Genomic DNA, 12,147 nt, shown 5'->3' on the forward strand with positions numbered 1-12,147 from the left:
TATGATGTCGGTCCACCTTTTGCAGCTATTACAGCTTCAACTCTTCTGGGAAGACTGTCCACAAGGTTGAGGAGAGTGTTTATAGGAATTTTTGACCATTCTTCCAAAAGCGCATTGGTGAGGTCACACACTGATGTTGGTCGAGAAGGCCTGGCTCTCAGTCTCCGCTCTAATTCATCCCAAAGGTGTTCTATCGGGTTCAGGTCAGGACTCTGTGCAGGCCAGTCAAGTTCATCCACACCAGACTCTGTCATCCACGTCTTTATGGACCTTGCTTTGTGCACTGGTGCACAGTCATGTTGGAAGAGGAAGGGGCCCGCTCCAAACTGTTCCCACAAGGTTGGGAGCATGGAATTGTCCAAAATGTTTTGGTATCCTGAAGCATTCAATGTTCCTTTCACTGGAACTAAGGGGCCAAGCCCAGCTCCTGAAAAACAACCCCATACCATAATTCCTCCTCCACCAAATTTCACAGTTGGCACAATGCAATCTGAAATGTACCGTTCTCCTGGCAACCTCCAAACCCAGACTCGTCCATCAGATTGCCAGATGGAAAAGCGTGATTCATCACTCCAGAGAACGCGTCTCCACTGCTCTAGAGGCCAGTGACGGCGTGCTTTACACCATTGCATCCGACGCCTTGCATTGCACTTGGTGATGTGTGGCTTGGCTGCAGCTGCTCGGCCATGGAAACCCATTCCATGAAGCTCTCTGCGTACTGTACTTGGGCTAATCTGAAGGTCACATGAAGTTTGTAGCTCTCTAGCAATTGACTGTGCAGAAAGTCGGCGACCTCTTTGCACTATGCGCTTCAGCATCCGCTGACCCCTCTCCGTCACTTTACGTGGCCTACCACTTCGTGGCTGAGTTGCTGTTGTTCCCAAACGCTTCCATTTTGTTATAATAGAGCTGACAGTTGACTGTGGAATATTTAGGAGCGAGGAAATTTCACGACTGGATTTGTTGCACAAGTGGCATCCTATGACAGTACACACACACTATTAAATCCCCATCGGCATGGTGACAAGGTTACCACAATGCCTCGTTAAGATGAGCAGTTGTCATCGGCCGCTCTAAAATTGTTGGGTGTCGTGTTTCAGGATGCACGCTGCTCTGCCGGCATTAGACGTGTCCTGTTCGGTCTCCTTGGGATAGTTAAGACATGTGAGCGGATGATTGGGCAACATCCTGATGGCTGACCCTGGTCAACATGAAGCCTGTTTAATGACTGATTACCTATTTGTTTCAAATTCTGATGAAAAAAAAAAAACGTCTGCACGCTGATTGAAGGTCAAACCAGGATGGAGGTTTTATATTTGGAGACAATTCTCTTTTCATCAACGCTCATGAATGATAAATTCATGATAAATTATAGTCCTTCCATTATAAATACTCATCTGCTCACTATATCTGATTACTTAGATTGTTCCTGAAGCCCAAGTTTACCATGATTTGACTCTGTGTAATCTCTCAATCTGGGTTCCATCTTAATCATCCAATCAAACAAGAATGTTTTTGTTGTCATATTTGAAAACCCCCCAGACATATATAGACAGATGTATATTTAAGGGGCGTTGTGCCAGTTGCATCATTAATGTCCTGTGTTTGTGTTTTCTTTCTGTAGGTGTGCGTCTGGACCGGGTTCGAGGTGGCAGACAGAAGTACAAGAGGAGAATAGACGCAGAGAACAGCCCGTATCTGCACCCACAGAATGCCTTGCCTCAGAAAAAAACATGTATGTGTAAAAACAAAATCACGGCTGTGATGCATTATTGTTGAGTTAGTGAGACTAAGTTAACAGTTTCATACAATATGAAACAATATGATACAATATATAATATAACGATATAACGATATAATATAATGATATGATATTATACGAGACGATATGATACGATATGATATGATACAATATGATATAAAATGATATGATACGATACGAAACGATATGATACGATAAGATATTATATGAGACGATGTGATATGATATGATACAAAACGATATGATATGATACAAAACGATATGAAACGATATGTTACGATACAAAATGATGCGAAACGATGTGATACGATACAAAGCGATACGAAACGATATGGTCCGATATGAAACAATATGATACAATGCGATATGAAACGATACGATACAATATGATACGATACGATATGACATACAATACAATGCTGTACATCTTGACCTTGCATGTCTCCTACCACTGTGCAACCTTAAACTTTTCATTTCTCACCTATTAAGAATTATCGTTGTGTCTTATGGTGTTTGTATGAACGCCTGTTTCACTGTATCAGCTGGTTATATGATATTTTATTTCACTAAGATTACCTGATGAAATAAAGTTTTTTCTAATAATATAAATCTAATTTCACTCTCTCAGTCACTGTTGGTGGTTCGGTAGAGAACAAGGTGGTGTCTCTGCTGCTGGTGGCTGAGCCAGAGGGCATCTACGCCATGCCGGACCCAACCGTACCCGAGAGTGACATCAAGGCTCTGACCACGCTGTGCGACCTGGCTGACAGGGAGCTGGTGGTCAACATCGGCTGGGCCAAACACATCCCAGGTAGGAATTCGGACTCAAACCCCCAGCCACACTCACTCAGTCAGTCACTCAGTCAGTCACTCAGTCAGTCACTCAGTCAGTCAGTCAGCTGTTTTCCAGAACACATTAGCTCACATTAAATCTGTAATCAGATCAGAGGAGGAGATTGTTGTGACTTGTGGTTGCCAAGACACTCACTGGATGCCCAGGGGAGAGAGGGCATGTTGGCGCGACTGTGTGTTATCTGTCAGTCATCCTCTATCCATGTGTGTGCGTGTGTGCGTGTGTAGTGTGCCCTTGCCGACCAATGTGTGTTCCTAATATATCAAGCAGATGACCAGTGGCCACCTGGAGGTTTTAATTCATTTCCTGGGCCGCGGACACCTCTGAATTACGGAAATCCTCCAGACACTTGGAACACTCTCAGCTTCTCCTCTGACAGGGGAACAGCAGAAAGGATGTCCAGAGTGTTTTTTTTTCTTTTCCTTTTGGATGAGAGAGTGGAAAGGAGAGAGGAAGTGCATTCTGACAGATTAGTGGGATTAAAACGCTGGTATGCAGCTATGCTGGCGGTTGTAATAGGAAGCAGAGGTTTGCAGGTCTGCTTTTGATACCGGGCTTTGGAGACCGTTGCAACACTTAAAGCTGACAAACAGAAGCACTTTTCAAAGGTGTGTTTTCGGGCCGCACCTGGTCGTGAGCTGCTCTAAATTAAAAAACTAATTTCTCCCAAATGTATTTCTTGTTGCAAGTAGAAAAAGTAAAATGAATGTTAAATTAATAAGACAGTCACTGCGAATTCATGCTTTTCCCCGAAATTGTTCAAACCCTCAGAAATGTACTTTAAAGTCTGGCATAGATCCCAAATTTTGGAGAAATGGGTTTAGAAGGATGCACAGGATCATTTAGGATTTTAGATTTTTCCCATCTTAAATTATTCGTCTATTAGTCTCAACTATGCCTAATACCCATTTATAGAGACTGTCAATGATATTTCGAGGCGTTACTATCTCTCTTCATTTCATCCAACTTGTTCTCTTATCGTCTTTCTTCCTCCAACTGAATTCCCGACTGCTTTATCAGCCGTGGTTATCCAAACCCAAAACATCACCAGGGAAACACCTGGGCTTTTTGTTGATGTCTTGTCTCTGAAATGCTTACAAAACAAACAAAGCAACAAAGCAGGTGCGTGTGTGTGCGTGTGTGTTCTTGTATCTCTACTGTATTCGTCCTGGTATTTCTTCCTACATGGTGGACATGAAACAGCCATTTGAGTGTGTGTGTATGTTGGTGTTTGGTGTCACTCATCAGCATTTCCATTGTTCTGGTAAAAAAAAAAAAAGTGGAGAAGAGCCTCACCTCCTCCTCCTCCTCCTCCTCCACCCCTCTCCTCACCCCTCGGGCCGTTGCTGTCTGCCTCTTTCCTCCCGTCATCGGCTCTTTACTGTCAGCGCACGAGACAGACGGAGTCCGACTGATGGGTGTATTTGTAGCCCCTTTTGCCAGTGGAGGCTCTGGCTGGGAGAGCGGCGCAGCGGTGAGAGGTGGACGAAAAACCCACAGCAGATACCCACCTGAGGGGGGAGAGAGAGAGAGGCAGCCACATATTCATCCAACTGTCAGGCAAATTTTACTCACAGTTTTGAAATGTCACCAAAATTTGTATTGAAATGAAACAAAAGATACATTACGAGGAACAATTCACATCCATTTTGGCCAATGTATTCAGACCTGATCAGTAGCAGGCAGGTTGTTATCATTTAAATTATTAATTTTAAAGTTATAATATGTTGGAATTCTGGACCGAAACATCAAAAACTACATGACTAAATCTTTGTTATATATATTGTTGAGTTGTCACTCAAGGTAACAATGCATTTCATTTGGATGCCAGTTTCCGGGATTTGGAAACTCAAAAAATGCGAGTAAAGTTAACGTACATTTAAACTTCTTGTATGTCAGAAACATTATCATCAGCAGTGGTGGTTGTTTCCAGGTGTTGTGAACACCAAAGAACTGACTTTGAACACAGGATTACCCACCCAAAACAACCAGATTACTTTACTCTACGTTAGCCGTGTGCTGACATTAGCAAGCAAGACCTGCAGTACGTAAACACCAGACAATGGAGGTCATGGATGCTGCCAATTTGTAATCATTGTTATTGAAAAGTATGTGGCTGGCGTTTGTAGGGAATATTTTTACATTTTCACATTTTGACCGGCGGGGTTAAAAAATACCGGACTTCGGCAGATTATTTACCGGATAACAGAAACCCAGAAATCAACTGGCTGCTGGTGACTGATCAATTTCAGCAGACAGATATGAGCGGTATGATTCTTCTGAGCTAACTCTTGACAAGAAATCAAATAAGCATATTTTCCTCAACACAGCAGATTAATCCTTTAGCAGATGATGAAATTCATTTATCAAAGACGGATTTCAGTTTGAAAATACAAACAGTAGAAAACAGAGGTTGGCGTTTGCTTTGAAAAAGGAACGAACAACAGAGAGAAGATGAAGCAGGAAAAATAAAATGGCAGATGAAGAGAAAAGGGAAGAGGAAACAGCGAGAGTGACTTGAGCTGAGATGACAGAGATCATGAGAGAGAAGACAAAATGAAAGAAATGGACAATAGCATCATGAAGTGAACAGGTTGGGGGGGCAACGAAAGAAAGGTAGATAAGAGACGTACTAAAAGAGAATGGATATATAAAAAAAAAAGGCTGCCTCTTCCTAGCAGCGTAATGACCATGTCACATCAGCTCTGGATGAGTGGCAGGACACACGGCCCCCATCGCTGGGAGAACCGGGGTCTTGGGCGAAGTGGCCCAGGCCATCTGAGTTCTTTGCCCAGGGGGAGGTGAGTGTGATGGGGCTACTGTCCTGGCTGCTCCCCCTCCTCTCTGTCGGCTCTTATCAGGCGGATTGACAGTGACGTGGGCTGAAGTCTGAGGGCCAGACTGGCAGATGAGCTGGCTAAAGACCAACTGCCCGCTTTGCTTTTGGCCTTTTTGAGTCCGTGCTGCAATTTGGCTGTCAAATGTGTGTGTGTGTGTGTGAGTGTGTGTGTGTGTGAGAGAGCGACCGTGGTGTGACCGGCTGTGTGTTGTTGTTGATATGATACAACTAACACTGACAAGACTATTTTCCTCTCCTTATTGCCCTCAGTGCCCTCTGCTTTGGAATAGAAAAAGTCATTTGTCCCTTGAAAACGTTGCCCCCTGTCTTTATTGAAGCTTTAACTTGTATTTGTCCTCAAACTCTATCAATAATATTGCACGGGATTTCATCACACACCGCTCGCACAGGTCTCTGTCCCTGATCGATGATCCAGTGCCAGAATACTGATCCCTATCGACCAATGAAATCGTGCAGAGACAGCGTTTCCAATCAATCAGGGAGCGATAGTGGGGAAAGGGGGCGCCGCTCGCGTCCCCGTGGTGATTGTAAAGAGCCATGGATCCTGATAACAATCACTGATGGTGTCAAAAATACAAACGCCTCCCCTTCGTCCCCTCGCTCTGTAAAATCGTCTATTTAATTACAGTAAACGCGTGTGTGAGCGTGTGTGCGTGGGTTTATGTGGGGGACGTGAGCAGGTTTAATCACGCTCCTGTGGGGTGTAATTGTCAATCAAAGTGGGTGTGTCCAACCGAGTGTAATTAAATTCACCACCCTATTCCCTCCCTCTGTCCTTTGTTGTGCCCTTTGCAATGAGCGAATGGCTCGGCTGCAAGACAATTCAGTATTCAATGATACAATTATACAATACGCAAATCACTATCATTATGTAGAGCATCGATTAACATGGCGAACCATTTAAATCTGTCGCCGTTTTCATTTAGCTCCTTCTCTTTTGTCTAACGTATGAAACGATGACAGAGAAGTCAATGTTCCTACAATTCCCATAATGCATGTCCGCAAGTTATAAAGGTTATTTTTCAAATTTTTGTCATCCGCGAGCTACAGCGGTCAATATAAAGTTGTTTTTACAGGCCAAGTAGGATAAACCAGGATAAACATTAAGTGATATCATGTTTTAAATGTTTCTGTAAGTTCTGTCTTTTCTGCATCCCAAGCTAACACGTTCATTATTATTTTATCCCCTCATCTTTCCAGGCTTCCCCTCCCTCTCGCTAGCTGACCAGATGAGTCTACTGCAGAGCGGCTGGATGGAGATCTTGATTCTTCGGGTGGTGTTCCGCTCGCTGGGCTTGGAGGACAAGCTGGTGTATGCTGAGGACTACGTCATGGACGAGGAGCATTCGAAGCTGGCCGGGCTGCTCGACCTCAACAACGCCATCCTGCAGCTGGTGAAGAAGTACAAGACCATGGGCCTGGAGAAGGAGGAGTTCGTGGTCGTCAAGGCTATTGCGCTCGCTAACTCAGGTATTATTATGGAGATGGCTCTGTATCTGCAGTCTGTGGGGTTTGGCTCACTTTTGTAGCCAGCCTCGAGTGGACATTCGAGGAACTGCAGTTTTTGGCACTTAAACGTTAGCTTCACTTTTTCTGCCCCAGACGTTGGGTTAGCATGATACCTGCGAAATGTCAGCATTGCCATTGTCAGCATGTTGCCATGCTAGTGTTAGCATTTAATTCATAGCACTGCTGCTAACTCTAGCCTCACAGAGCTAACCTCTAGCTTGTGAGCTCATTTATATTGACCATCTCTCCTTGCAGACTCCATGCAAATTGAGGACTCAGAGGCAGTTCAGAGACTCCAGGACGTCCTCCACGGTGCGCTACAGGACTATGAGGTCACCCACCACCCTGAGGACCCGCGGAGGGCCGGCAAACTGATCATGACCCTCCCTCTCCTCCGTCAGACGGCCGCTCGTGCCGTCCAGCACTTCTGCAGCATTAAACAGGACGGTCGTGTGCCCATGCACAAACTGTTCCTCGAACTGCTCGAGGCCAAAGCCTGACCCGAACACAGACAGCCATTAGCTCTGTCCTTACCCTCCAGCACAGGGGTTAGATCGACAGGAAGTGAAGGATAACGGGTAATGGTGTGGTTTGACACTATGTATTTGTCCATTTCAGCTTTGACAGTAAAGTTTTGAGCCTGCGATCGACAGGAAGTTTGTTCTGTAGGCAAACAGCTGGAACTCTTAGAGCGAGACCCTTCCTCCTACTCCCAGTGAAAGATTGAATGCAGCAGTTTAATTTGAGGACACTGTCATCTTTGCCGTCTGTGACACTAATTTAAGTGTGTTGACCTGCTTCGGAAAGGCTGAAGACGGACGGACAGACAGTGTAAAAGCAGGAGAAATCGCCTTCTAGAGATATATTTACAGTTAAATGCCAAAAGTAGAGCTTCTTCTGTCAAAAAAAACCCACCTGATACTTGAAGATCCTCTTGGATTATTTCACCCATGTTGAAGCCTGTTAATCTGCATTCTAGTGCGTTTAGAGAGCCTTTAAATGATTTAATTTTCTTTGTCCTTTTTTTGTATAAAAATAAATAAATAAATAGGTAAATGTCTCCTAAGAGGTAAGTCTTGCCAAAGAGTAAAGACTCGTACTATTGAATAATACCAGCATATGTCCACGGTAATATAATGTGGCCTGTAGGACATCCACATAAACCTGCATCCCTGCTGTGTCGTGTATCGCAAAAGTATCTATTCACTTCATTCATATTTAGCTGATCAAAGGGGAAGCAGTTAAGAGGTCGGAAAACCGATAAATCAAAAACAAAAAAAACGTCCTCCTGATTTTATTAGAACATTTCAGGGAAAGAGTACTTAACGTCACGGTACGACTGTACAACAGCAAAGTGATATTTATTCAAAAGTGTCTCTGTTCGTTTGCTATTTTTTTTAATTTTATTTACTGATGTGGCATTAACGGAGAGTAGATTAAAGCAATTACAGTGGATAATGATTTTTTAAAAAGATTTTTAAATGATATCAATGTAAGATAATTTTTTTACTAGCTTCTCTGCTGCAGCACTGACGTAAAAAACCATATCATGAAAACTCAAGTGATTATAAACGGAGTACGTGCCGTGTACTTGATGATCATAATGTCGTAGAGATGTTGTAGACCCATAGATATAACTTTAACTATGTAAAAATGGCTGCCATACTGTATAATCTGGATTAGGGAAGGCATCTGATGTCCTCTCTATGGTAGAAGTCTATGTGTAGGGTGAAATTTGTGCACTACTTTTTCCTTTTTAGCCATAAAGTTTTTTGGGGAGACTGGTGATGGCGCTCTGTTAATCTGTTAGTGTGTTTTGTGTGAAGAGTAGTTATATCTGAAAATCTGTCTTTTTTCCGCACACGTTAAATGAAGGGAATCTAAGTGCAGCAAAGGAAAAAAACGCCCAAGTCTTGCTCCTTTTATTTTACTCAAGGTACTGTGACACTATAACGTGCATATTTTTGTGACGAGATGACGGCAGCGACGTTGCCGAGTATAAATGTATGTACTGTAGGTTTTTTTGCTGTATATACGTCATGTCTTATGCCAACAGAGATGTTTAAAGATGCAAAATAAGCTTTGTTTGGACGAGCTGTGCCGTGCTATTTCATTCTCAGGTGGATTCTTGGGCAATAAAGATCATCCCCTTAATGCAAAAAGCTCAGATCGTGCGAGTGTCATCTTTTTTTTTTCAATGACGCGAGAGAGAAACAAATTCATTAGCGGAGCCGGTAAGTGGCAGCAGTCTATTCTGCACAGACTGACAATGGACTGCCATTTTCCAAGCGAGGCCCATTATGGCACATTTAGGCCATCAGAGCCCAGTTGGATGGAGATTTATAATTAACAGCTGTAATGTAATGAAGTCTAGCAGTGGCTCTGGGGAGTGCTGGTCATCAGATGCCTGTTGAGGCCGATGGAAGCAGTCGACTCATCGCTTCATCATACAGCCATTCTGAGACAGACTAACTGCCTCTCAAGATACATTTTGGCAACGCTTTTGCTTTCAACACCCATATTTAGCATTTTATTATCAGAATACAACACATTATAATGTGGTTGAAGGCAGATGTGAGGATATTTTTGATATCTTATTTTGCTCCATACATTTTGTGGAGTTTTGAGTGCCCGTTTTTATTTGCATTTATAACTTACAAAGCATCTTATAGCAGTGTTGCCTTCTTCATTGTATGAAGAGACATGAGAGCAAAGCCCTGCAGTGTGTAAAAGTAGATTTATTAACTGTTTATATACAAAAGCTGGGTTTAAAACAGTCAAATAAGTAGATGAAAAACTTGAGATGGCATGTCCAGCCTGAAAGTTCATTCTCCACCTCCGAAACAGAACTTTATTAAAAGGGAAACTCCACGAAAATGTACAAATTAAAGTGTGTTTACAGGTCTTGGGGAGAATTACTGCAAATGTGAAGAAAGTGCTAAAAAACCTTTTGTGGTTCCAGACAAATCTGCATATAACTGATGCCTGCAATGATGTCATTAAGTTGCATTGTGGGTAATGTAGGCAGCAGGTTTTGAAACGGAAGACGAATGTGGTGATATCTGGCTCTTCTCAATCGATTTTGATCAGTTGTTTTTTAACTGTTCATAATGAGTCTACATTACCCACAATGCAACATGGTCAGCATGAGATATCACGTGGAGGCAATTTATCAGATCGTATTCAGCTTCCTCTGCAGCTTCGAAGGTTTTAAACTACTTTTAATCACATCTGCAGTTGTGCACCCCAAGGCCTGTCAACATACTTAGATATATAAAATTGGTGGAGTTACCCTTTAACTCGAGGTCCTCTAACCAGAGCTCTGAGGCTTGAATGCCTTCATGCTGTGTTGTGGTCTCCATAGAAACATAGTTCAGATTCTGGTGAGTTGTCATAGAGCCCCTATCCTGCATGTTTTTAGATGTTACGCTGCTCCAACACACCTGATTCAAATGACTGGGTCGTTATCAGGCCTCAGCAGAGCTTCATAACGAGCCGATCATTTCAATCAGGTGAGCTGGAAGCAGGGAAACATGCAGGGAAGGAGCCCTCAGGAACAGGATAGGAAAACACAGTCACGGAATATGAAAAATTATGCATAAATACATAAATAAATCAACAAATGAATAAATAAATAGTTATAAATATATATTAGATACTTATATAATATATTGATATTCACATAATATATGAATTCATCATCAATCATTGATCGATTCATTCTCCAGTTATGCTTCACATGAGCAGATAGTGTTAGTCTAGAGTCTAGTGTGTAGGATTTATAGTATCTATTGGCAGAAGTGAAACATTCATTATTATGTTTTTTGGTTACTGTATAATCACCTCAGAATAAGAATTGTTGTGTTTTCTGCCACCTTACAATGAGACTTTTATATCCACAGAGTCCACTGCTGTGTTTCTATGGCAGCCCAGAACGGACACACCAAATGATTTTTGGGGGGTCCACCGTAGGGGAGGGTGTGGTGAGGGGTATTCAGTTGGTTTGTCTGCAACCTCACCGCTAGATCCTACACCCCGGTAATTTAACACAAGACTCTGTAACATTTCAGTGAGGGGATATCAAGTTATTCCCCTTACAAATGGAATAAGAGAAGAGACACAAGCGGGCACAGAAACAAAACATAAGACAAAAGAAGAAGACTTGAATCCTGAATCATGACACTTTTAATAAAGTGTAGCCAATAGGTCTTAAAGCTATGTTTTACACTACTCATTTTGAAAATGTAATTGGAAATTATCGCGTTGATGAGCCTTTGTCAGCCTGGTGATAGAACAAGCAGATATTTTGTGTGATTACATGGTTTTTGATTGGGTTTGCAGTCGATAAAGGAAATATTAACTGGAGAGACGGGCGGCTTTCAGCGGCGATCAGTCACGATCGCTTTTTGTAACGTGAGGCATGTGATCTGGTTTAGACGTACAAGGGAAGAACAGAGGAGACCAGATGGTAGAATAAAGACAAATTACATTTTCCAAAAGAACCCATTTGTCCTTTATCCCTCCTTATCTGTCAGCAGAAGCTAAATCAATCTCCTTATTTACCTGTGGTTAAAACTCAAGAGAGCGCGCCGAGGGATTTGAAACAAGCTGGGGATGCTTCACCACATCAGCCGTCAGTAAGTGAGTTAGTGATCTTGAGTGATATATCCCTGTATGTCCCTCTCCTTAAATGAGTTAGTATGTGTCTCGCGGCCGTGTCGCCCAGACACCTTGGTGATGGATGAGGCCCTGAGGAGATGGGCTGTAAAAAAGGCTGATTCTGGCACTCAAGGGTGAGATCACTTCCTCAATAAAAAAGCATTGTCCCGAATCATCACGGCAAGGTATGAATGCTGATTAGGGTATTAGAGGGAGGAGAGCTCGTCTGTAAAAATAAATCAAATGAGCTGTTAGTTAATGTGGGGGCCCCTTTTTTATACAGAGTGCTGATGTCTGAGACCGACGGCTACAGAGTCAAAGAAAGTGTTAAATAATCAACGTGTTTTGGTTAAAAGTCATTATGCAGTTATGTTGCTTTCAAACATCCTTGTTGTCGTAACCAGCTGGGTTTCAACTCAAAAAGCGATCCTGAAATAGCCACACTGAGCCTGAATGTATTCAGTGATGTTGTTCTTAAAAATAAAAAGATTTGACAGCCACGAT

The 12,147-nt window shown here is 42.7% G+C and overlaps 1 protein-coding gene across 5 annotated transcripts in view; it reads left to right on the plus strand.

Moving 5' to 3' along the window:
- The window catches only part of LOC119012913 (estrogen-related receptor gamma-like), a 32,412-nt gene extending 23,279 nt beyond the window's left edge, over window positions 1–9,133 (plus strand). For all 5 annotated transcript variants that reach the window (XM_037087131.1, XM_037087130.1, XM_037087129.1 and 2 more), the window contains 4 exons: window positions 1,625–1,735; window positions 2,391–2,573; window positions 6,676–6,945; window positions 7,240–9,133. In XM_037087131.1, coding sequence (XP_036943026.1) covers window positions 1,625–1,735; window positions 2,391–2,573; window positions 6,676–6,945; window positions 7,240–7,484 — 809 coding nt within the window. In that variant the 3' untranslated portion in view covers window positions 7,485–9,133. The remainder of the gene's footprint in view (window positions 1–1,624; window positions 1,736–2,390; window positions 2,574–6,675; window positions 6,946–7,239) is intronic.
- The last annotated feature ends 3,014 nt before the right edge of the window (window positions 9,134–12,147 follow it).

The sequence above is a fragment of the Acanthopagrus latus genome, chromosome 22 (assembly GCF_904848185.1).
Source record: "Acanthopagrus latus isolate v.2019 chromosome 22, fAcaLat1.1, whole genome shotgun sequence".
NCBI classification, from domain to species: Eukaryota; Metazoa; Chordata; class Actinopteri; order Spariformes; family Sparidae; genus Acanthopagrus; species Acanthopagrus latus.